The following is a 27864-nucleotide window of genomic DNA, read 5'->3' on the forward strand; positions in this document are numbered from 1 at the left end:
AGGTCCTGACAAACGTCGCTCAATCTAGTTGTCTTTAGTAGCAAGAAGCACGTAAAATAGTGTGTAAGATGTTGAGAAGTAATAATAATAATAACAACAACAACAAAAACACTAAATATATATAATAAAAATAAATATTATTGGTTAAATTGTTTTTATTAGTAGAATCTTTTATTATGTATGGAGTTTTTGATTGTTGGTGACTTCATTTTCCCGGAAATACACGTCTGTCATGTTTTGTAAATAAGTACTGTTTACATGTATTTGCAGTCTTATGGTATTCTGTCTACAAAGGTAAAACTTGAATTTGTTTAAACGGTTTAGGTGCTGGAGGAATCCGGTGATTCATTAGGTTAGGAAGTTAATTTATTGGATATAAACTACAACCAGGCACAACACTCCACTGGTCAGTCTTCAGTACTTCAAAGTAAGTCGAATTAATCATTGAATGAATCGCTCGTTTTAGTTGTGTGCAATAGTGTCCTTGCTTTTCTAACGTTTACTGGAAATGATGCTTTTATTGCCAGCCTCATTATTACGTTTCGTTAATATCTGTCTTTTGTGTTCTTTCTTTGACCTTAAATGAAATCATTTGAAAGACACGCAAATGGCTTTAACACTTCTTTTGCAATTATTAATTCATCCCATTAATTGACTCTAATTATTCTTTAACAGGTACCTCTATTTAACTTCCATAATGTGGGATGTTGAGATCAGGGGCATGGCATCCTCTCATGCCATTATTGCCTCCTCCGTCTTCATGGCAACTGTGATGCCTGCTGTGTTTTTGGAAAACTTCTCCGTTTATGGGACCCACATGGTTTGGCTGTATTGTGTGGCTGGGTCTGTTGCTGTGGTCAACATTGCAGTGTTTTGGCTTCTTGGCATCAGCCCACCAACAAAGAAGAACACACTGAGCTTCAAGGTAGAGATGGGCAGAACATTCTCCAATGATATGCAAACATAACTGATGACTATATAGAATGAACATTAAAGTCGACATGAAATGCGATAGACTTTTCTTCCCTATAGAGTGGTGCAGGGATGACGTCAACCTGGGAGACTAATTCGCTGTGGTTCCTTCAAGATTTTCCTGTGGGTTTTTATAATGGGTTTTTTTCAGTTTATGAGTAAAATAAGGTCTGTGGTAAACGATTCTTGGATGTTTTGTTCTACAACATAAATTACACACACACTCCAAACGTTCTTATCTAGGTACTTAATAGAAACATACTAAACATAACGGCTTCAAAATTTGCATTATCAGTATGGATGTGTGTAATTAATGTTGTAGAACAAAACGCCCAAGTATCATCAACTTATGTTTACCACAGACCTTATTTTACTCATAAACTGAAAAATCCATTATAAAACCCCATAGGAAAATCTTGAGGGAACCAGTGGTGAGTTAGTCTTCCGGGTTTTGATGTCATCCCTGCACCACTCTATTGTGACGTAAGTATATGAGTGAAACGGCTTCGCAAACAATAAAAAATGTAAGGCGGGACTTCATTTTGTCCTTCAGGAATTGATTGGATTGTTGTGTTTTGCTATTGCTGTGATCTTATGAGAGTGAGGATGTCCTGTCCTTGTGCCTAAAAACACATCAGAGAAGAGATGTCATTGCACTACAATATTCCATAAAAACAAGAGTTGTCCATTTTGATTTCATGGTCACTTGTTATTTCATTCACAGATCAACAGATTGTTCAGATCCTGTCTGTACTTTCTACTGTCATGCCTCTTTTTTCATACTGTGGTGGTAATGTACGGCGCACCTCTGCTTGAGTAAGCATTACAGTACATGTTTGTTTGTTTAGTGTCCAAAAATGTGAAATACCAGATGTATAAGTCACATATCATAATGCAGGTCTGCCCTGGAGACATTTTCTCTGGCCGTGCTGCTGTCGACCCTCACTACATTGAGATGTCTCTGCATACTGGGCCCTAATGTACAGGCGTGGATCCGGGTTTTCAGCAGAGATGGGTAAATGCAGGATAAACTGTCTACATGAACCACTTGAATCATTGCTTGCACCATTTATGGTGTGGAAGAGGCTTTGCTGAGCAGTTTGTGTTATTGCTTCAGATACAGCCTTTAGTGGCTGTAGTCCACTAGATGGAGACCTTGGCCAACTTTGACAAATGGTGCAACAGATCTCATAGAGTTTCACAGACAAGGGATTATTGTAGGATGAATGATATAAATATAAATCTATTGATATAAAATAAATGACGCAAAACCATTTCGAAATGGCAGTCGCATTGCCCCAATCCCCATTTATGAGCAACTAGAGTTGAGTGTGGCTTAATGCGTTTTCTTCTCTGCAGGGTGGGGCATGAGCTGGGTTTCTCATTTTGTAATTGTATATATTAGTGTTTAATGAATAAAATCATTAAAGCTACTCTGTATGTAACATTTTAGCTTAAATGAACTATAGCTTCACATTGACTGAGGTGTTTTGAAACCAGACCTCAGAATGTTTGTACTAACATTTAGTGATGTTCCAGTGGTATGACAGTCAGAGATACTGTGTTTATACAGCTGCAGTATCTCTGCTTAAGCACTGCAGGAAATTTGCCTCTCAGATGTGAATACGCAGTTGTGCACACTTTCTGTTTTCATCGAACATTCATAGTCCTTTTGTATCCTACATAACTACATTGTATACCAGCCAAAAAGCCTCATATTTTATAACCTACATACAGTATTTTAAACTAAATTTGTCAATTTCATTTTTTACCATTCAAAAGTTTAGGATTGGTAGGATTTTAATGTTTTTGAAATCTCATGCTCAAACCACTGTTTTCTATTTGAAAATATTTTAAAGGGTTAATTCACCCAAAAATGAAAATTCTGTCATTAATTACTCACACTCATGTCATTCCAAACCCGTAAGACCTTCGTTCATCTTCGGAACACAAATTAAGATATTTTTGATGAAATCCGAGAGCTTTTTGGCCTCCGATAGACTGCAACGTTATTACCACTTTCAAGGCCCAGAAAGGTAGTAAAGACATCGTTAAAATAGTCCATGTGACTACAGTGGTTCAACCTTAATGTTATGAAGTGATGAGAATACTTTTTGTGCGCAAAAAACAAACAAAAATGACTTTATTCAACAATTTCTTCTCTTCCATGTCAGTCTCGTATGCTGTTCATGTTGTAAACACAGTGCTGCGCTTCCAGGTTCTATATCAGAACGCCAACTCCGGATTGGCTAAAGTATTCTCGTCACTTCATAACATTAAGGTTAAACCACTGTAGTCATATGGACTATTTTAATGATGTCACTACCTTTCCGGGCCTTGAAAGTGGTAATAACGTTGCAGTCTGTCAGAGGTCAGAAAGCTCTTGGATTTCATCAAAAATATCTTATTTTGTGTTCCGAAGATGAACCAAAAGTTCAAAAGAACAGCATTTATTTGAAATAGAATGTTTTTGGGAATTTGGGTTTTTTTTTTTTTTTTTGATCAATTTAATGCATGCTTGCTAAATAAGAAATTAGTAAGAAATTAATAAAGTATTAATTTCTTAAAAAAAAAAAAAAAAAAAATACTGACCCCAAACTTTTGAATGGTATATTCATATGAACACTGATTCTTGTGAAACATTTGTGCTTTATTCATATTAATTTGTTAGCAATAGCAGCAGCGTTATGATCATTAAGCATGTGTGAATTTCAGGGCGATGTCAGTGTGGGACACCTCTCTTCAGATTACAACTGGCTGTAGTGTGATTGGGGCCTGGCTGGGAGCTTTCCCTATTCCTCTTGACTGGGACAGACCATGGCAGGTTAGTGTGATGACACTATTGCAAAAAGAAATGTAGCAATTAATGCACATGCTTCTAGCTCGAGACATGTTGCTCAAGCGGGTGATGCAGGTTTGAGTCCCAATGCATCTCTCTTCCCACCCCCCTCTCTTCGCATTTCTCTTCTTTTCTGTGACTCTCCATTATATCTGTCTAGTAAATCAAAAGCCAGTCAAAATTTTGTCGCTATAATACATAGTTATGCTCAGTGAAGAGAGCAGATTTCTGCCGTGGCAGCAGAATTGCAGGTTCCTTGTTTCAAAGCTTCTGCTCTTATTCTGTATCAAACTTCAGAAAGGAGGAACATGCCAGAGAAATGATTTTGCTTTGTATAAATATTATTTTGGTTTAGCTTTCCTTATGTTTTTGCTGTCTATTAATAAAATGTGTTTTTTCAAATTCATATTACTCTGTATGCCAAAAATCATCTATTTTTGTCCAACATGCCTTAAAATGATAGTTCACCCAAAAAGTAAAATTGTGTCATCAGTTCACACAGAACACGTTTTTGCTGTTAAAAACATGAGACGCAGGTCAGTGGAATGCAAAAAAAGTGCAAGATCTAGAGATCTAGGGTTTTTTTAAAAGTTGAACTTCTTTTAACTTGAGCGGCACGTTTTTAGAAAGCCGTGTCATGCAAAAGACCAGCAAATGGTTAAAGACGTCCATCTAGCAAGTTTACATTGAAAAACAATGGAAAAGTAGTGCAGTGGAATGAAAAAAACACTCTTCTTACTCAGTCCTTCCAAACCTGTGCCTTTCTTTCTTCTGCAGAACACAAAATGAGACTTTGATGAACTATATTTGTCTATATAATGAAAGTCAATGAGGTCCAATGTTGCTTTGGACTCCATTGACTTGGATTAAATGGGCAAAAACCATAAAAACATTTTTTTTTTTTTTATCATGTGTATCATGTCCATTATATATCTATATCAAAGGATATTTATCTCAGTATTTCATTATACTAGTGATCAGTGTTAAATAGAAAACAAATGATGTGTAGTTAACACCGAGAGCCTTTAGACAACATAGACATTCCTCAACCAAGCATGCAGGACAGCCATATACAGGTTTTGTTGGGAATGAACCAATCTTCATGAAAAATTTAATGTTCTCAAAGCATAGAAGGACTGCACTGGTACTTCAATTATTCATGTGTTGTACAGACATTGATCAGAGGCCAGTGTTTGCCCTCGTTTTGCCCTCAAAATGTCACACTGAAGTCTCCCATGTGTGCTTTCTGACACTCTCTCTAAACACAGATGTCTAGACGAGGCCAGAGGGATGAGACTGACTCATTATGGGAGTGAGGAGGGAGGGGAGTGGGGTTGGCGTAGTGATGATTCCTAAGCACATGATGATGGTATTGTGAGCTAATGAGAAACTCTGGGGTGGTTGAATCCAGATGCTTTTCTTTAGAGAAAGGAACTCATGACTCGTGACTTCTCAGTGCAATGACACTCTATATTGCAACCCGTATCATAGTCTTGAGATAATTGAATAATCAATCTTGCTGACGTTTTTTAATTCTGAGCCACTCTGCATATCTTCAGTCATTTAAAGACCAAGTATGAAGGGAAGAAATCTCACTCTGTAAAAAGACAATAGAGGACAAGAAAAGGATGGATAGTGTTTATCAAATATTTTGTTCCTATGTTTCATATATGTGTGTATTTTAAAATATTATACACTGTTCAAAAGTTTCAGGGTCAACTGGGGAAATTAATACTTCTATTTAAAAAGGATGCATTGAATTGATCAAAATTGAGAGTTCTATTTCAAATAAATGCTGTTTTGAACTTTCTATACATAAAAGAATCACAAAAATATTTGTGGTTTCCACAAAAAAATTAAGCAGCACTACTGTTTAACATTGATAATAAGAAATGTTTCTTGAGCACCAAATCAACATATCAGAAATGATTTCTGAAGGATCATGTGACACTGAAGACTGGAGTAATGATGCTTAAAATTCGGCTTTGCCATCACGGGAATAAATTACGTTTTAAAATATAATAAAATAGAAAAAAAAGTTATTTTAAATAGTAATAATATTTCACAATATTACTGTTTTACCATATTTTTTATTAAATGAATGCAGCCTTGGTGAGCATAAGAGACTTCTTTCAAAAACAAAAAAAATGTATTGACCTCACTTTTGAATGGTAGTGCATATATTTTCTGTCCGTATAATTAGTTAATAAATTATTATAACAGAAAAATTGCATATTTTAAAATATTTTATGTGCAAGACTGAAATAAGGTATTAAAAAGCTATAAGAAGAAACAAGACTTAAAAAAGACAAAATATTAGAAAAACTTTTTTTTATAGTCAGTAAGCATTTTGAGGCAAGTCATTAATTTTACATTTTGTATATCCACTGCACATTGGGCACCAACAGCAAGTTTTTAATCATGAATTATGTTCACTCATAAAACCATTGTGCCTTTTGATTTTTAGATTTGCATTCCATATATCTACTGTTTATAAAGGCTTTTTTTGTTGCTCACAATGTGCTGGAAGCTTTAAAGACCACTCAGACCACTCCACATATTTGCATGGACTGCAGGAAATTCATTAAAAAAAAAAAAAAAAAAAAAAAGATCAAATAACATTTGAAATCACCTTGATCATATGAAGCAAAAATGCAAAGCAGTCGGCACAGACCTGAGAGGCAAGGCCACCAATACATTACACTCAAAACTTTGTTAAAAAAAGAAAGAGGAAGAAAGCAGTTTAAAATACAAAATTTGGTTGGTAAAACACCACAGTGATTCTGTAGAATTTGCAGTCAGTCACTTGTGCTCCCGCAATATGACAGTTTTGATCTCATTTTGTGGCTCCTCTGTGCAGGTTTGGCCCATTTCCTGTACCCTCGGGGCAACTACTGGATTTCTGACTGGCCTTGTCGCTGCCCCTGTCTGGATCCACTGGCATCGCAAACAGCTCACCTACAAGCTTAAGTGAGGAAACGAAGGACACAGGCCACCAGAAAAACGGACAGAGAAAAAGAACCAGGCTCGAGTCAAAAACGACTGTCCATCCCAGTGCGTGCTCCAAATCAAAGAAATGACTCTGAGGTCACATTTACAACAATAAAACTTTTTTTTTTTTTTTTTTTTTTTTTTTTTTGAGAATAGATATTTAATTTGTTGTATGCTCATAATGGCAGTATATTTATTTGAGAATTCCCCTCTTCCTTCTGTAAATAAAACCAGTACTGACTTGAGACATTTTGTAAAAAGCAACTGTTTTGCAACCCAAATTAAGATGCCGAGTTTCCCTTTTTGAAGTTGAATAAAGTCTTACTTCTGTAAATGACAGATGGGTTTGGTTGTGCTGTTTAGGCTTGTCTGAGTTTCGTACTCGTGCTCGCTGATCCAGACGCGGAAATACAGTTTGATTGTTCATTAGAAAGGGTGTCTCAGACATCTTTACATTTCTTTCATTGTCTATTCTCTGTGCTTGTATGTTCAGTAAGTCATGTTGTTGTTTTCCTAGTATTCCATCTCAGTGATTAGTGTTCTTGTGTCATTTCTCCCTGAAGAATGTATCTTTTTGTCATTCGCCCATAACTTGGACTGTACGGCACCATTGTTCATATTTCACTTGTAGGTGACTGCGTCCATTGGTTCTCCTTACTTTAGCTCAGAAGTCAGATTGTAATCTGGTTGGTTGTCAATTGGTCACCATCAGTTCTTGCTTTCTTTCACCTGGACGCCCCTGAGCTGGTGTATCATGTGATGAGGCAGCAGTTGATGCAGCGTGGGCCCAGTCTTCGCTTGAGCGCGCCTTTCTTAGGAGCCAGAATGGCTATAATGGCCTCGTCAAACACAGTTTTCAGACCTTTCTGTGTCAGTGCTGAGCATTCAACATAACAGCAGGCACCAATCTGGAAAGGCACAGAAGATGAGACACCTTTTTAGACATTCACTGATAAAATTTAGGACAATTTGCTGTTTTTTTCACTTTCCCTTTGACCCATGACTTAGTTTTCTCTCAGTACAAAGTTTCAGTTTTATTTTAATCTTGAGAAATAGGAAGTATCCTTTTCCCTCACCTCCTTTGCTAGTTTCTGGCCCTGTTCTGTCACAATGGGCTTCTCCTTCACGTCGTTCAGCTTGGCAATAGTCTTGGGATCATCCCGCAGATCAATCTACAGCCAAAAAAGGAGAAGGAGAGAGAGAGAAAGTCACAGTTAAGCAGACCCAACGTGAGGGGTTAACTGTATAAGGATGGAAGATGAGATTCCATACGATAGAGTTTGTTTTTAGAGCAGAAGGCTCCAGGAAATTCAACCCAAGACCAGATGGTGGCAGTCTGCAGACTCCCCTTTCACCTAAAAAGTACCACCGCAGTTGTCTAGGAGGGTCTCTGCCTTCCCTGTTTCCAATTAAAATTCCACTTCATCCAAGTTTGACTTTTTGCCAGCTACTCTCCACAAAAAAACCTGCTCTCCATACATCCACTGAGGTATTACCAAAACCACTACAGAGAGTTGTACATCCTTCACATCTTCCATTTAGACACATTTAAAGGTTTCCTTTAAATATGCCAATGTTCATGGGCTGGTTGACAGCAAAAGTGAAGCTTTGTAGGATTCAGGGTAGGGCTGCATGATTTAGGAAAAAAAATCTAATTGCAATTTTTCTAAAAAAAAAAAATCTGACTATAAAATAATTATTATTACTGTTGTTGTTGTTATAATAATCATTATTATTATTATTATTATTATTATTATAATAATAATAATAATAATTAGTATTAGTAGTAGTAGTAGTAGTTGTTGTTTTAGTACTTAATAAACAAAAAATACTTTGAGCATTTAAAGGGGACCTATTATGCAAAATTCACTTTTGCATGGTGTTTGGACATAAATGTGTGTTAGCAGTGTGTGTACACAACCACCCTATAATGATAAAAATTCAACTACTCCTTTTTTTTAATCCCCATAAATCATAAGCAGTGTCTCAGAACAAGCCATTTACAAGTTCCTGGCAATGTGACGTCACATTAGCCACAGGCCCCGCCCATGAATGTTGAAAGACACTGCCGTTTTAACAAAGAACCACCCTGAGCGAGTTCACAGCGAGTTGTACACAGTCTGCCATTGCTGCGCTGATGAGAATGTCTCCCAAGCGTTTTAGGTGTTCTGTAGCTGGATGGATTAATCCACATAGCACTCTCAATTTACTCCCGAAATCTGAGCCGCTGAAGACGAGGTGGATTCATTTTGTTTTCGAAGAAAATGCTCCCTCAACTCTACTGAAATTTGTTTATGTCTGCACGAATCAATTCACACCGGACTTCTTTATGAACAAATGTCAATACAAAGGGACAATACAAAACAGGGCTTGTGCTAAAAATTTGTTACTCAAGGATAGATCAGTACAAACTGTTCATGATCCAGCTTACAGTCTCCAGAGTGATACTGGATACGGCAGTAATGAAGGTAAGAGCACTTTATTACAGTTCATCGGATTTGATTTACGGAAATAAAGTTTACCAGTTTATTAAGCACCACCAGAAAAGGCATAAGGTCTTTATATACTTGTTTACTGTAAGTTGTAACGAGTGTTTCTGTGTACTTTGCTATGTATGTTGATGATAATGCAAGGGAGGGAGCAGGAGAGGGAGAGGGAGAGGGAGAGGGAGAGAGAGAGAGAGAATGGATAATATTTTAATGTACACTTGCACTGTGTTTTATTAAGCTCTTAAAGAGATTTTCTAGAGTGAATACAGACGCTTCATATTTTGTAAAGTACAATAAACGTTATAAAACTCATCTGTAAACAAGCTTGTACTAATATAGTGGATAAAAACAAGACAATATAAGTTATAATTAAACTCAAACTAAATTATACCTGTTCTATCTCCATGTAGCATATATTCACAGTTGCTGACATTATAGTGCGTCCTGACTGACTCTTGACACCAGAGAATGAGCTCTTGAAGCTCCACCCTCTTAGGCCAAGCACAGCAGCTCATTTGCATTTAAAGGGCAGACACTGAAACGACACGTTTTTGCTCAACCCCAAAAAGTGGCAATTTTTACATGCTATAAAAAATTATCTGTGGGGTATTTTGAGCTATAACTTCACATACACACTCTAGGGACATCAGAGACTTATTTCACATCTTGTAGAAGGGGGCATAATAGGTCTCCTTTAAAGACTAATAATATAATTTAAGTTTACATTACAACTGTAAAATTATTTTGACAGAAAACCCATAAAGCTTCCATTTTGTTAATAAGTGTTTCTCATTACAAGTATGAGAAGATGGTTGCTGCATGTTGCACATTGAGCTGCCCATGTGTAAGAAAACAGTTCCATGCTTCACTGAAACATGCAGCACATATATTTATTTAATCAAATCATAGCCTTTGTCATTTGATACATCGCACTAAATCATATTGCGATTTCAGATTTCATTTTAATTATTTGTGCAGCCCAAGTTCAGGATTCTTGTTCCCGGGACTCTCTCTGGCCCCCTTTCTTATCGATTGCGCTGCATTTGTATTCATCTCACTTCTGTGGTCTGATTAAGACAGAATCCTTACACACAGCAATAAACATGACCTGACAGGACTAGGGCTGATATCAAACCCTCACTCTTAACGCACATACACAGGTTATAGTAATTACCAAACCACAAGCATAAGCCGTCTGAACAATTTCATTGACCATATCATGTCATGAACACTTGATGATTGAACCTTTTACGATAGCACACAAATCAATATGTTCAATCCATAATATTACCACAAACATAACCACACATCAGTTACAACCATAATGCATTCTCACAGATCATAAATATCTCTGAAGCATCAGTAATTCTGACAGGCAACATACTAGGGATGCACAATATATCATATAGATAATGAATGATTAATTGTGCATGCGTGTTTAGATTAAATTTTTACCATCCATTTTAACACTCACCTAAAGTTAATCTTTGAAAACAAATAATCTAATAACATTGTTAAATGTAATCATCAGCAAATCTCAAAAAGATATGCATTTTTTTATACTGTACATTTAGTGCTGGGTAGTAACTGATTACATGTAATCTGGATTATGTAATCAGATTCCAAAAATTAAGAACTTGTAATTAGATTATTTTACATTTTAAAATACTTGTAATCAGACTACAGTTACTTTCTAAAAAAAAAAAAAAAAACCCTACTGCTTATAGATGGCCCATGGACTGTTGTCTGAACGTCTGATGCACACTTAACTGGAAACAGTTCAGGATTTTCAAAGTCGTCATCTGGTTGGTTGAATTCTACAGAATGTCAGAGAGACGTGTGTGTCGCGTTCTTTAATAGTCCGCCTGGAAACAAATGGCGTCACGCCAAACCCCCTCATCAAAAAAATAATGCCGCCGTGTTTACAACTGTGACAATGACTGCTTTCCAGGATCAACTAAACGCTGGTTTTTCAAAATTATGTGAAGTTCACGGTCTGTTATTGTAGGGACATCGACTTTACATTTTCACGCCCCTAAACATGACGCGGAACAAAACGAACTGTGATTGGTTGTGTTAGAGTCCAGACCTTCTGCCGTCAGTCTGAGGGTCTGGCTATGTAAGACTAGATATATATCCAAATTTGCCAAATTAGTTGGGACATATATCCACATTTGCATTGAAATAACAAAATCAAACACTTTATACTTGCTATATAGTATATGATCGCTTTACATAAGTGTACTGCAAGTATGCAAATAAAGTTGATTATTTTCTTAATTATTTAATCAGACTGCCAAAAATTAAGAATTATTTATTAGACACATTTATGGTTAAGATGATAACCTGACACCAATATAGCAACACTGTAGGCATACTAGTGTTCCGAATAATTTTATGCACTGTTTTACATATAATTACCAAAAGTAGGCAGTATACAGAATAATAATAAAGTGTGTGTACCTGAGTGCCAATGAGCAGGTAAGGGACGTTGGGCGCGTACTCCTGCAGCTCAGGGACCCACTCCTCTCTTACGTTCTGGAAGCTGGCCGGATTCACCACGGAGAAGCAAATGAGGAAGACATCTGTCATGGGGTAGGACAGGGGTCGCAGGCGATCATAGTCCTCCTGTCAGACCAGAAGACACTGGGTAAAAACAAGTACAGAGCCTTCTACTGATAAGTAAACAATGGTTTAAAAAAAAAAAAAAAAAAAGCATTAAGAATGCACTCAAAAGCTCAGAAACATTTACTAAATTAAAATACCTTAATATGAGTTTGCTTTGAATAAAGTGTAATTTCCTTCTCCACAAATCTTAACTAATAGCATTCACCACTATATTGAATCACTGTCCACAAACGCTCTGCAATGGAACATTATCAGCAATCACTTAAGCAGCAACCAGAAATTACACTGACCCTAATGATCGAGCAGAGATTAATATGATTTAGATTATGACTCGTGACCCATAAATCCATATTTCACTCAACAGCATTTCCTCCATCTCCTCATTCGTCCTCTAAAGCAGCACAGAGGCATCGACATGTCCTCTGGAAACCAGAAACCCCAGACACTACAACAGATAAGCCTGGATTTACTGGGGACATGTGACTGATATTTTTGGGAGCTTGTTTTTTCCAACGTGTGTTTGTGTCTCTCCACATGCAGTGTGTGTGTATTGGTATGCAATCATCCATGGTTATTCTTTCTAACGAGAGTGTGTCTAAACTATAACAGCATGTGCCTCTGGCCATGCGTTGCAGTACAAACATTTCATTTGCAACAGGATCCACTCAGGAACAGTCCTGGGTTTCCAGGAATGAAACCTCAGAAATGTGGAGCCGGAGTCTCTGAGCTTCAGAGCTTAATTTACCGTGACGTCTCTCATCTAGGAGCACCTTTGCATCTGAACCGCGAGGGACGTTACTAACATCTGCTGACTGAAGATTGTGAGTGAAAAAGTACTACTGCAAGTTTGTGTAACTTGGAGTCCTGATGCTCTTCAGGGTTGCATAAGCCTTTATGTGTGGTCACATTAGAGAAATTTCAGTGAAATTTTGTGGGCAAAAAAAAAAAAAAAAAAAAAAAACCTTTCACTGTCTTTTGTCAATAGCATAGGGGTTTAATATGGAAGCTTGTTTCCACCATGAAATAAAAAATAAAAAAGGTAATTACAACTTTTTATCTCACAATTCTGACTTTTTTTCCCCCTCGCAATTGCGAGATATAAAGTCAGAATTGTGAGTTAAAGTCAGAAATGCGAGATATAAACTCGCAATTGCTTGTTATGTGCAATTGTGAGCGAAAAAGACACTTTTTTTCCCCTCACAATTGCGAGTTTATATCTCACAATTATGACTTTATAACTTGCAATTGCATGTTATAAAGTCAGATAAACAATTCTGTGAAAAAGTTGGAATTGTGAGTTTATATTTCGCAATTCTGAGAAAAAAAGTCAGAATTGTGAGATATAAAGTCAGAACTGTGTGATAAAAACTTTATATCTCACAATTCTGACTTTATATCATGCAATTCTGACTTTATAACTCGCAATTGTGAGTTTATATCTCGCAGTTCTGAGGAAAAAAAAAGAGTCAGAATTGTGAGATAAAAAGTCGCAATTACCTTTTTAATTTTTTTTAATTTAGTGGAAGAAACAAGCTTCCATAGTATAAAGCACAACTGACACAGAAGTCACTTTCAAATCAAGCAGCTTTCTGTTGGTCAGTGTGGTGAATTTGTGGGACCAACTTGAACACAAGCGAAATCTGTGTGGGCAATGTTTTTGCCCTCATGTCATACTCCAGATAGCATGAATTCCTATTAGAATTACTGGATTTCACCCACAAAATGTCACTGGACAGTGGTAAATTTGACATCAGCTTTGGGTTGCTGTAGGACACTGTGGGAAAGCTCACTGTTAGCGACTTCAAATACGCACACACACAACACAGCCAGACAGTCGCTCATTCATCAAAAAGATTGGCGAGCGATATAAACCTTCTGTTTTTACTTGCAACTGTCAATGTTTCAAGGCTAAATGTTCCGTTCTGTGGCTGAGATATGAACCTGCGATATATAACCTTAAGAATTACAGCCGAAACGGTTTGCTTCTGCTGTTGGGAGATCATCCTGTCCCTGCCACATGACAAATCAGGATTTGTTGCAACAACCTGACAAAACAAAGTTGAGCAGGTGCATCTGTGGTGTAAGTGAGACTGTTGTGTGAGTGTGTGTTGCCCCTGTGGGCTGACTGCGTTATAAATACACTTCACTGCCCATCCTCTGGCCTGTTCAAACATTCTACAGGGGGCAGGGTGGGAGGGATGGTATTATTTACAGCTGCCCTTTGCCAAAACTGAATGTAGAATAAGCCAACACATCATCCACCCACGTCTCCTGCATATCTCCTGCTACCACCAGAGAACACACATTTAACACAAGTTTATGTCCATGTTGAGAGTCGCTAATGAAATGTAGTGATTCTACCAACTTAAAAGGTGAAATTTGTAATTTTCAAGCCACTAAAAAGAACTGCATTCTTTTTGTTCAAAAGGCCCAATCTGGTTGAAGATGACAGAGCTGGATCAAACAATGGTGTGAGGTTGGGGCGGTACTACCTGCTGTCCAAACAATGGCAGAAGGGTGGAAATTTATTATTTTTACAATTACAAAGCCTGTTCCTGCTGGAGAGAATGGGGAGTAGCAAGGAAATATGAATCTGTGTTAGTTTATTTGTCATTTGCACAAGGTACACCGGGATTGAAATGCTTATGACAAGGGTCAGGGTCACAGAAACAATGTACAACAGTGGTTCCCAACCCTGGTCCTGAAATACCCCCAACTATGCATTAATCAAAAACTCCTGATTCAACTCATCAGCTTGTTAGTAAAGACTACAAGACCTCAGATGGGTGTGTCAGGTTAGAGAGACATTCAAAATGTGCAGTGTTGGGTGTACTCCAGGACCAGGGTTGGGAACAACTGATGTACAATATGATAACAGAGAAACAAAACAGGCATATATGAGGACGGACACACACACACACACACACACACACACACGGGCTGTCGATTTAACACACTAATTTAATTCATTAGGTTATGAGAAAAAATTACTTGTTAAAATTATTAATTTAACGCACCTGCCCCGCACCAGACCTACGTAGTTCATCTTACATTTCATTCAGTTGATTGGTGATGAACATGAAGCAGGGCAACTCACTGCGTGATGAAGCCTAAGAAGTGTAGTTAGAATGGCCCTAAAATTCAAGATATCAGGGCAAAAATGCCCCTGAATAAGTTTGTCTCATATTTATGATATAGTTAAGCAATATCACACGAGTAATGAGAGCAATATCACTTGAGTGCTGTTTTTGTCCCAAATAGCACGAGTGCAAATGTGATATTGATTTTATACAACAGTTCAATAAATAAGAAGTTAATATTGTGTTATATTTTAGACACAATATTGTCAGCTTTTTCCTCAACTTTCAACAAAAACCATTACATATAAAGCCAGAGCAGAACTGTTGTGCATCTCCGTGCAACACACAGCGGTGCTTCATTTCTGAATGAATCCGTGTTTTGAGCGAATCGATCGGGTGAACCAATGATTCAAAAGCCCATTCATAAAGAGAGCCATTTACTTCCTTCCTGAATGAATTAGTAATTTATTTGATTCGTTCAAATGGCTAACTCAATGACTTCCTCATTTAGACATTTATCGCCACTTACTGGCAGTTTTAGTTTCTTATTTAGAGTACAATGTCATTTTTTTTTTTTTTTTTTTTTTTTCATATTTCCATATTAATAAAAAACCCATGCATAGTGTAAATGTATAGTTCACCAAAAGATGAAAATTCTGTCATCATTTACTCACCCTCAACCTAAAATCTTATGTGCAATAAAGTCTGTTGAATTAAATAAAATATTTTTTTTCTAAAGCTACATTTTGTAATTTCTATTTGACGCTTTACTCATTTAACACAATAATGACTTTAAATTATCTTATCCCCGTTCCTCTTCTTTCCAAATTAACTGACAGAAACTCTGACTTTGAATTCTTGCACCCAGGAACAATAAAAAGTCGAAACCATTGTGACAAAGTTTGCCAAGAAGTATTTCCTACTCAAGCAAGGTGGTTTTTGACTCTGGTCAAGCCTATCTTAATAGAGTGGTGCAGTGATGACATCAAAACCTGAAAGACTAATTCACCACTGGTTCCCCTCGAGATTTTCCTATGGGGTAGGCAGCCAAGTTTTATTGAAAGCCCATTTTGTCAGTGGTGAATTACCCCTTTAACTAAAACTGGCTACATAAAAATACAATAATAACAGTTCTGTCAGGACCACTATCATCAAAGATGATTAACAATTAGCATACAATTTGGAATGGCGGTATGGTTCCATTCTGGGCAAGAACTCCCTCCCTATCCATGCAGCCTAGCATGGATAAGAGCAGGGAGTGCAGTGATAACCCCCCTAGGGTAAACAGAACAGAACCAACATAAGTGTATTGCCGATATCATTAACGTTCTTAATGACAGTAATTTAATGTGACAACATAAATCAAGATAAATGACAGTCTGATTTGAAGAGGAATATCAGAAGGCCAAGTCCTGACTGTGGACGAGAGGTGGAGCTGGGGATGGAGGAGGGTAATTAGCTCCTAAGCAATGCGATAAAGCTGCTGATAATACTGAATGGACATACACACATATATACATATATACATATATATTAGGGATGCTGTGGTAGGCATTGTATGTCTATAGGTAGATGTGGATCAGATGAGAATCAGCTGATGCGAGCATGACTGACGTGACCTGCCAGAACTAACGCTACGCTTGATTCTATAACACCACTGATAGACTCATGAGAGGACAGCTAAAGCATTAAAATGTCAACCAAAAAAAAAAAAAAAACACAGTCATTTCATCATTTTAGCAGCAGATGTGCTTGGAAGACACTGACAATAATGGGGTTCTAGATGGGGTGCTAGAACTATCGTTTGCCCCAAGACACACGTCACTTCCACATTCTCCTATTCCAATGGAAGTCTATGGGAGTGTTGCAACAGTCTTTTTCAACGGCTCAGGTTTGACAGTAGTAGAACTAGACTGAAACTATAGCTTGGCAAGCTATAAGCTAATTTTGAGTAGTTTTCACTATATTGGTTCCTACTGTAGCATCAAGAGTCAGTTGAGCTAAAACAGGCTGCTGGTTTGTAATTAAGCTAAAATACATTTTGATTGTTGCCAGTAAAAACCAGTTGATAAAACAGGTTTTTATATTAGTGCCTCATTCCCTTGAAAACGCCCTGTGACGGCTTATCATGATCCAGAGCTTGTTAATAATGAAATATGTGACATTTCTGGGGAAACCATATGTGTTTGCGTGTGTTTGCTTGCGTGTGTGTGTGTTTGCTTGCGCGTGTGTGTGTGTGTGTGTGTGTGTGTGTGTGTGTGTGTGTGTGTGTGTGTGTGTGTGTGTGTGTGTGTGTGTGTGTGTGTGTGTGTGTGTGTGTGTGTGTGTGTGTGTGTGTGTGTGTGTGTGTGTGTGTGTGTGTGTGTGTGTGTGTGTGTGTGTGTGTGTATACCTGTGTGTACGTGAGCGCCCTGCTCTTTTAAGAGCAGAGGGAAATGGATTGAAAAAAAGCAAGACAGCAGTCTAATGCAGTGAACCTGGAAACACCCTTTTCTGCTGCCTGCTGATGTTATTACCATACAGCTCTCCCTCCAGCTGATACCACTGACAACAGACAGCCTCTGAATGCGCGCATTACTCCTAGAGTATGAACACAGTGACAATACAGTCAATTGTGCACAGCTTCTCCTCCACACATAGTACTGTATAAGACAACTCCTGCTTCTGTCCCTTTTCTATTCTTTGCTTCTTACAAAAGCAAATATCTGATATGCGATGGAGGAGGATGTTTGTTATCTGTACTGAGATGCCTAGTCACTGTCCTTACACACACACACACACACACACACACATATATACATATATACATACATACATACACATATATATATATATATTATATATATATATATATATATATATATATATATATATATATATATATATATATATATATATATATATATATATATATATATATATATATATACACATACATACACACACACACACACACACACACACACACACACACACACCTTCAACCAGACACACACACTCAGTTTAAAATACATTTTTTGTGTTGGAGTTAGGGTTGCAAAATAAGAGACACCCATTCAACACCCCCCCATATATATATACATACATACTACTGTATATATTGTATAATATATGTTTCATATACAGCGCATCAATCAGAATTTGTAGCAATATATTCTATACTGTTCTGTGTTCCAGCCGTACAGTGTTGACTGTGTCTGGTTTTATTGCAGCACAATTTACTACACTGGGCTAATAAAGCAAGCATCCATCCATCACTCAGAGTGCAATTGCCTTGCCCTTTTCTCTTCCCTCAACCCTTGTCTTTCAGATCAGATTCTGATCTGTCTATACAGTGCTGCTGTAAGATTCCCACAGTCACACAGATGAGTTGAGAGAGTGAGAGAGACCAATATTGTAGAGAGAAAGAAAGTGTTTTTACACTGCTGTTCCTATGAAACATTTATCTCCAGAGCCCCTCTGCTCTCCATTTACTGCATGTATGCACGTCTTCCTGTACTCCAAATTCAATCAGATGTATGTGTGTGAGTGATAGATACATTCTGAGGTCCATCTTTGTCTGTCAATCTTCTGTATAAGTATGTGTGTTATGTTTATCTGCATGGATTTGCTGTGGTGAAATAAGTGGGTCAATCTGCAGTTGATAGTCTCTTTGCTGTTAGCACCTCATTTCTTACATAAGACAACAAGAAGGGAGAGAACGAAAAATCAGCAAGCTAAAATTACCCACAAGGCCCACTTATGCAAGTTGAAGAAGAATAGAAGTGGGAATGTAATGGCTAGGTGATTTTCTACAGAAAGTTTTATATTCAGAATATATTTAGCAGGAAGGGGACTTGAGGATGGGAAGGAGATGAAGAAAGATAGAAAGAGGCTCCTGTGCCGTTATCCAAAGAGAATAATTCATGGCTATGTTTACTCAGGCGATGCAGATTAATTGAAGCTTGCTGTGCGATGCAGTGAATAAACACACACACAGGCAGATTACTCAGCACAGATGAAGCTCAGTCAGGTCTTTCCTTTCACACTTCCTCCACGAGTTGAATCAGACTCTGGGCAGATGCTTTATAGGTGGCTTTCTGCACCTGGGACAACCACCAAGTAAAAAAAAAAAAAAAAAAAACTTGAGCTAGGAGCAAATGTGGTCTGTAGGAATACATATATATCCCTATATATATCAGTGAACTTATTGGTATCAGTCTGCTGCTACGATCCAGAATGTGGCAGAATGCTTGGTCTCAATCCATTGGCTCCCTGTAACTTCCAACATCAAATTCAAGGATCTGACCTGGCATTAATGACTGACTCTGGGGCTGTATTCTCCTACAGGACTACGCTCCCTCCTCTGAGGTCAGAGAGTGAGTCACGCCTGGTGGTACCATCACAATAAACGCACACACTCATTTACAAGAACCTTCACTCTCTGTACCGCTGTGGTGGAATGCTTCAAACCTTTACCTGATCGTCTAAGACCATAAAAATCTTTAAGAAATAGCCACTTCTGAGAGCAATTATTTCATAACGATTATGAATTATCCTTTTCTCTTTCTCTCTTTCATTGCACTACTGCTGTAGCGTTTATACTGCTGTGATTTATTGAAATTCCAACCCAGGCTTAAATGGAAAAACATGCCTCTACCTAAAACGTACCTATAGATACATTCCACTGCAGTTTCCAGCTGAAATTAACACTACAGGCAACAGAAACAACTTTATTCCTTTTCACACAAATTATGATATCAGAGGCAGATTATTGATTAATAAAGACTTATTTTCATGCACTTGTTTGCATAATACCATTTTATGACCTCAAAATGCTTGTACCATAGTGGATAATATGTAAACAAATACATTTTGAAATTTGCATCACATAGCCAGCTTCATATGTAGAGCTTTTTCTGACTTGAGCGCTCCACAAACGAAAAATGCAATGCTGAGCTACCGATCAGGTACGAGTCCTGTGAAACATAAGTCATGATAAAAGAGCTCAAAGACTTCTAGAAGCAAGCTAAAATGGCATGGTTTACTCAGCAAACACATTTTTTTATCTCATGTTTGCTTTGTTAACAATCAGTTAGGTTAAGGGTAGGGTTTAATGTAGGTGCGCGCTATGTTATTTTCTCACGCCATAGAGAATTAACCATTTAGCACCATTCACCGGACATTTCATTTCCCAACTGCCACAATACGTACAAAAAGTTGCCAGATTCACGTTCATCAGTTTCGAATAAAACTGAATGTGGTTTTAGCCCCATTTACTGGATATTTAATTTTGAAAACATGCAGGAAGCAACTTAATATCATTTTGCAGTAATGCTGCCTCATTTCCAATGAGCACGGGCTGTAAAATTTGGTTTTCAGTGTTGTTATTGTTAACTAATACAGCTGACTCTCAAAGACCACACTGCTTCAACAACACAATCATGCAGGTTTGTACTGTACAACATTGGGAAGATCAGGCCCTTCCTTCTAAGCATGCAACAACTTCCCGTCCAGGCCCTTGTCATTTCCAGGCTGGACTATAGCATGTGCAATCAAACCTCTTCAAATGATTCAGAACACAGCAGCTCAACAAGTCTTCAACAAACCCTAGAGAGCCCACGTCACACCGTTTATCTCTCTGCACTGGCTTCTGGTTATGGCTCACATCAAGTTCAATACATTGGTGCTTGCCTACAGGATGGGCATGGGCTCCGAACTCTCTCTCTCTCTCTCTCTCTCTCTCTCTCTCTCTCTCACAAGTCTACAAGCCCTCCAGGAGCCTGTGGTCAGGAAATGAGCGGTGACTCGTGGTACCATCACAGAGAGGCATCCCTCCCTATTCTAGCTCGTACTATCCTGAAAGTTGGCTGAAACTTTGGATTACTTGCACTTCTCGTGTTTATTGCCTCTTTTAAGATGAATCGCTTTTTGCATTCCTCAATTGTAAGTCATTTTGGATAAAGTGGCTAAATGAATAAATGTACTGAAGCTATTAAAAATCTTTTATATTGTTTTGGAAGAAAAAGGAAGTTCCAACTCTTAAATTATGGCTGACAGAATTGTCAGGTACACTACATCTGGAGAGAATTAGATATACCCTAATAGACAAGACTGTTATTTGAAAAAATTTGGTCCCCTTTTATTTCCTTTTTGCAAACTTGTGATTAATATGTTTATCATGCCTACATTACCATTGGATAGCACTTATGGGTTGAGTTTTTTTGGTGGGGGAAAATTTATTTATATTTTCTGTTAAACTATTACCTCTATGACTATTTGTTTGTGATTTTTTTCCCTTCTTCTTTTTCTTCTTTTTTATGCCTATTTGTTAGAATTTAAGTTTTGTTTGCATTTAAAAAAAAAAAAAAAAAAAAAAAAAAAAGTCTAATTACAATTAACTTGCTGTTAAAATTTCTAATAAAATATTTAAACGCAAAAATCTTATTTATTAAAATAAATCTGAAATAAAATATACATATTAGATGAAAAACTTAAACGAAAATGTTGCTTTTGCAACTAAATGAAAATACTAAGTTGAAGGACTAAACTTCAAGTACTAAAACAGAAATAAAAATAAATTAGGTAAATGGAAATATTTTTAAATGCAAGCACATAGAATGAATAAAACTTAAACTAATATTAAAATGAAAACTGAAAACAAAAATAAAAGCCAATAATTCAAAATATGAATAAATACTAGTATACAACTAAAATAACACTGCAGTACTGCTAATATTGCTGTATAATAAACTTCTTGTGCATTTCCTTGTTTGGATAAAAGTGTCTGCTAAACGATAACCAGTTATCAGTCCCAACATAAAAGTAATTATCATAAGCCAAAGTTTCATTCAGTCTGCGATTTGTGTGCTTTTTCAGTCCTGTCTTGACTAATAAAAGACATAAATATGTGTGCGTTTTTGTGTGGCTCAAACTCAATGTCCTTCTTTCATTCCAGAAATAGACTCCAGTAAGAATTCAAAGCACTTGCGAATAAAAGGAACATGTTATGTGAGCACTTCAAAAATATAAAAAATCTTATGGTTTAAAATCCCTTCTAGTTATCTGGCTGGTCACGACATAGACTGAGCCCCAGAAAGGGCAAAAGGCATTCGGGTACACCGGGGTGGGAGGGTTTCCTGGATTGAAAAAGCAAAGCAAACTGCAGCTGTGCTTCACATCTGGGGCCCAGTTCCCTTTCTGAGGCTTATTAAGAACCAGTCAACTCAAAGCCCTGATAAAACATCACCTTAGTGAAGAAAGAAAAAGGTGAAGGACTGAGAGTAGAGGACAAAAGGTCAGGATTAGATGGCTGAGATGGAGCTGTGAGACAGATGCCAACATCTGAGAGTTTGCCCCTTTACTGACACTAGCCAGCTTACTCTCTGACTCCTCCTGAGGCAATTAGCATGTCAGGACCAATCAGACGGAGATCCTGTGAAGACAACCAACTGACATGTATCTGCTTATGAGCCAAGCGACGCCCTCCTTCTTAGCAACCACAGGCTTGAAACTATTTTTAACAGATAAAATAGAACAAACACCTGCCTATACTTCCAATATTGATACCATTTATTCACTGCATAAAGTGTACCAGAAAACCCTCTGTCCTTTCTCTGCTTTCAGTGAGGTTTAAAATCACATGGCTACGGAGCACACACTCATTAACATACATGTCTGAGAAGGGCAAGTCACCCTTTGTCATACAAAGGGAATTCTGATGAGGTCTTTTATCTTGTCAATGCAGAAGGGAATGTTTATGGAATATATAAATTGGAATATTGCAGTCAAGTGCACAATAATACTGCTGGAAAAATGTAATTATAGATTTGAGATGTTTAAGGCCAATTCACACTGCACCGACAGACGCCGACAGTCACCAGATTACAGTACGTCACTTCCAAGACCCAACAAACGGCAAATGAATGGGCGAAAACAAGAGCCGACCAACAGCGACAAAATCCGATGAAGTTCCTGTTGCCGTCTGTCGATGTAGTGTGAACTGGCTTTGAAAATACAAACAGCTAAATAGTTTGGTCTTTTGACAATATTCCAAAGCAACGGATCATTAAAAACCTATCAAACATTTCAGGTTCAAAGTACTAAAAGACAAACACAAACTATTTTTTTTTTTTTTTTTTTTACTGGTCCCAAAGTACATGACAGTTTTAGTGCAATGTAATGTGGATGTGATCAGTGAAGGTTCTGATCTTTCTTCACGCGTGTGTGTGTGTGTGTGTGTGTACTAAACGGTGTTTTTTTTTTTTAAATTAAAAAAAAATGCAGACAGTTTTCTGTGATGGGTAGGTTTAGGGGTAGGGGTAGGGGTAGTGTAGGGAGATAGAATGTACAGTTTGTACAGTATAAAAACCATTACGTCTATGGAGAGTCCTCGTAAACCACATATACAAGTGTGTGTGTGTGTGTGTAGCTCAATCAATCCTGGACATGAGGAGACATGATTTATTAGGCCCTATTATTTTAAAAATTAATAAAGTTTTATGAATTCAATTGATTAGACATAGATTGAGTATTAAAATTTAATTAAACCACTAAATTTGGGAAAAATTTCATAGAGCACTATAAATCATCATAAAAGCAGTCCATATGACTCATGCACTACAAAGTCATGACAAGTTTGTGTGAGGGACAGACTGAAATTTAAAGAAACACTCCACTTTTTTTGAAAATAGGCTCATTTTCCAACTCCCCTAGAGTTAAACAGTTGAGTTTTACCATTTTCGAATCCATTCAGCCGATCTCTGGGTCTGGCGGTACCACTTTTAGCATAGCTTAGCATAGTTCATTGAATCCGATTAGACCGTTAGCATCTCGCTTAAAACTGACCAAAGAGTTTCAATATTTTTCCTATTTAAAACTTGACTCTTCTGTAGTTACATCGTGTACTAAGACCGACGGAAAATGAAAAGTTGAGATTTTCTAGGTCGATATGGCTAGGAACTATACTCTCATTCTGGCGTAATAATCAAGGAACTTTGCTGCTGTACCATGGGTGCAGCAGAGGCGCAATGATATTACGCAGTGCGTTTTTAAGCGAGATGCTAACGGTCTAATCAGATTCAATGAACTATGCTAAGCTATGCTAAAAGTGGTACCGCCAGACCCGGAAATCGGCTGAATGGATTCGAAAACGGTAAAACTCAACTGTTTAACTCTAGGGGAGTTGGAAAATGAGCCTATTTTCAAAAAAAGTGGAGTGTTCCTTTAAATTATTAACTCAAAATCCTGCTTGAAAGCAATGATCACCGTACACCATTTCATTGTATAGAATAAATAAGCTTGGCTTGTGGCACCATAAACATTTTCTTTTGTATTCGATTTCGAAAGACATGCGAGTGATTAAATGATTTTCATTTTTGGGTGAAGTGCTTCTTTAAATCGGTCCTACCACACTGAACAAAGCTTTAAATTTAACCCTCTTTCCTGTTCTTCAGCTAAATGAATCCTCTTGATCAAGTGATCAGTCATGGTTTCTGTACGGTACTAACTGGTGCCAGCTGTGGAGAGAGACTGGACGTAGGGAGGGTTTTCTGTGTTTGAACTGCTTCAAAACTAAACCCCACCGCTTGGCCCTCATTGACACTTCTACACATCTGGCCCACCACTCACATTTTTTCGTCTTTTTAAATGACGACGCTCAATGGGAAAAAAGCCAACCGTGTCAGATGCACTAGGCCAGTATGTTTAAGAACTAAGAGCTTCAAAGTGGATTCTACCTCATGGATTTGGTATGTCCTGGCAATAATTTTGTCTGTTTCATGATCACGATTAAAATAGCATGAAAAATAAGAGGATTTAGTTTTCTATATCACATCTGAATGAAACTATACTAACACTACACTACGCACACTAATCGTACATGGCAAAAACACTCTGTCGTCTTTATTGCAACCGCATGGAATGTTAATTGAAATCAGCCATCTTCAACTGTTCAAACGAAACAGTCTGATGCTTATTTGGTTGTAGAAGGGCAAAGAGAGTTTCACTAGACATGGAATCTATAGTATAAATAAATCATTCATCAGAGATCAAAGACTATGAACGCAGACAGATATTCAGCTTTCAGACTTTTTTAACAGTTCAAGCCCATGCCGCATCTGAATTATTGGCCCTGGGCGAGAAGGCATCAGGCTCAGAGTTTAATCTACATTTACAGCTATGTGCTTGATCGATTCATGCATACCGACACATATAGTGCACATATTGTGGAAACGATCTCAATAGACAGTCTGACATACAACACATATACTTAAAAGTTAAAATCTAGATGTGGCTGCATTCGAATATGCCTACTTCCCTATTACTGTATATATATATTAGGCAAAAAAAAAAACAGTATGGGAAAAGAGTAGTGTGTCAGCATTATTCATAAAATAGTAGTAAAACAGTACCCATGTGGCCTACTACTTCCGGCGAGATTCTAAAGTGTGCATCCAATAGAAACTTTACTATGCCATGAGGCCACAGAAGAGGCTTTGTGAATGGCAGTGAAGTGCAGCTGATGCAGGTCACATGACAATGACAACATGATGAATATAATACATCTGGACACACATTCACACTATATAAAACCTATTTTTATGAAGTAATTGCTTATTCAAAAGGACTACATAGTACACAGAGAGTATGAGATTTCGGCACAGCCTTTGCCTTTCAGGTTACAGGTTTTAAACTTTCTATTTATACTGCTAAACCTCCAGATACTGTTCAAAGGCCATATGGCAACTTCAGATCTTCTTTCATGATCACTTTCAACATTAAAACACAAAAACAGAGAAAGTAAAGATTTTAGATTGATGTTGCACTCCCACTGCTTCACATGTTGATCTTTCCTCTGAGAGACGCCAGTGTGTACTCACCTGTTGAGTTTGGCAGAGGCTTGGTGATCAAAGGGACCGTTCGCTCAAAAATGAAAAATCTGTAATCTAACCCTCACACTCATTTTGTTCCAAAACCATATGACTTTCTTTTGTGAAACACAAAAAGAGACATTAAGGCACAATTTTTGGCACCGACAGCCTTTCATTGCATCTTTTTCTATATAACGAAAGTGAACGGTGACTGAGACGGTCAGCCTGCCTGACATCATCTTTTTTGTTCCATAAAAGAAATTAAGTCATACAGGTTTGGAACGACATGAGGGTGAGTAAATGATGACAGAATTTTCATTTCTGGATGAATGATCCCTTTAAATCAGACGCATACGATGCCAAAAAGACTCTGAATGGATCTAAACAGGCCACTATGTACTTTGCCTGTATTGATCAAGTTACTATTGCTAATGAAAAAGCCTCAGGCCAAAGAGAGAAAAATGGTTTAACCCTACCTGACCTGCAGTGTCATACAGCCCCAGCAGGTACTGTTTTCCCCCAACGGTCACACTCACTGAAAACAAAATAAATTATCATTTTAAATATGATTAAAGATCATTTTAAATAGGATTTAAGACTCAAAATAGCATATGATTAAATACACTATCATTTTGATTAATAAAAAGGCTGTTGGTCATGTTTTAGTTATTTTTGAACAAGTAAAAGAAGAATGCAAATTGATATTCATTTCTGATCAGGTGAAAGAGGGATGCAATTTTGTTTTATGTATTTATGATCAAGTGAAAGTACTCGATTTGGTTGCATTTATTTCTGTTCAGGTGAAAGAGGAATGCGATTTTGTTTTATTTATTTCTCATCAAGTGAAAGTGGCACTCAATTTGGTTTTATTTATTTCTGTTCAAATGAAAAGGGTGATGAATCGTGCCATAAGGATGCTGATGTGCACCAGTTGCATCCTCAGCCCACAGGTGGTTTCCATTATAGAAACACAAGCGCGACACAATGCAAGTGACTTCGAGGTCTTGTAAATACCACTAAATAAATGTTAAATACATTTATACATCAAATACACACTGAAATATTGATGTTCATTATGTCGCAGTAACACGCTGGTATATTTACCTGCATAATGATCAAAGACAGTGGGAACATATTCCTCTGGAAAGGCGTCGTTGGCATAGCTCATCAGCAGACAAGTTTTTCCAACGGCGCCGTCGCCGACGACCACGCATTTCAACATGATGCTGCCGGTTCCGTTTGCCATGACGATAATAAAACGCTTGAATTCACCATCTTCATCTGCTAGAGATATATCCCGCTTTATTCGAGCTCCCTTCAGGCGTCACCACCAGCAGCAGCGCCGCGCTCGGTCTGCAAAAACAGCTGAAATGCCATTTCCTCCACCCCGCTTCACAAATTTGGCATTGAGTGAGGTGTTCCCCCTTTAAATACTGGCACACGCCGAGCGTGTGCCGCTCCCGCGAGATGGAAGCCAGTGATAAACTTCGCGTTGTAAAGACATTAACCTGAAAAGCGCGTGCACAACACTATACGCCCTCTCTCTGCTGTCCCACTTTTCCTACTTTCCAACCCCAGTATCACCTCCTCTGACTCTTGAGCCCAACGCGGATTGACTTGCGACATAGGCGGGGTAATAACTCTGGATCAAGGGATCAACTATAAAGATTGGTTATTATGTCTGAATCAACCAGCCATGATTAAACAAATACCAGCCTGCATCTTGTGGATCAGACAGAGACTAATTCAACATTAAAAGGGCATGAAGTTCAGGAACATTTGAAAATACTTTTGAAAATACCTCAGAAAATGATGATTTATTGGTATTTTCCAAACATATGTGGGCTCAAATAACACATTTGCAGTAATACAGTATTTGTACGGACTCACTTCTTAATACTTTTTAGGCCATTTCACTCACTGTCACTCCCCTATCCTCTCAGTCTCATTTGTCTGTATCCCTCATGATCAAAACGATTTAAAGGTTAAATTATTGTGATTTAGGCTAAATATGA

The 27864-nt window shown here is 37.6% G+C and overlaps 2 protein-coding genes across 2 annotated transcripts; one reads left to right on the forward strand and one right to left on the reverse strand.

Moving 5' to 3' along the window:
• Positions 1–197: 197 nt before the first annotated feature.
• On the forward strand, positions 198–7139 carry pigf (phosphatidylinositol glycan anchor biosynthesis, class F). The gene is made up of 6 exons (XM_051915003.1): positions 198–427; positions 676–925; positions 1697–1788; positions 1871–1987; positions 3688–3796; positions 6672–7139. Exons 2-6 carry the CDS (start codon positions 698–700, stop codon positions 6783–6785), a joined length of 660 nt encoding a protein of 219 aa, XP_051770963.1. The 5' UTR covers positions 198–427; positions 676–697; the 3' UTR covers positions 6786–7139.
• On the reverse strand, positions 6128–27465 carry rhoq (ras homolog family member Q). Its single transcript, XM_051915004.1, has 5 exons — positions 26954–27465; positions 26326–26384; positions 11755–11919; positions 7879–7974; positions 6128–7710 (listed from the first exon to the last, which is right to left on the reverse strand). Exons 1-5 carry the CDS (start codon positions 27093–27095, stop codon positions 7555–7557), a joined length of 618 nt encoding a protein of 205 aa, XP_051770964.1. The 5' UTR covers positions 27096–27465; the 3' UTR covers positions 6128–7554.
• Positions 27466–27864: the final 399 nt, after the last annotated feature.

The sequence above is a fragment of the Ctenopharyngodon idella genome, chromosome 12 (assembly GCF_019924925.1).
Source record: "Ctenopharyngodon idella isolate HZGC_01 chromosome 12, HZGC01, whole genome shotgun sequence".
NCBI lineage: Eukaryota > Metazoa > Chordata > Actinopteri > Cypriniformes > Xenocyprididae > Ctenopharyngodon > Ctenopharyngodon idella.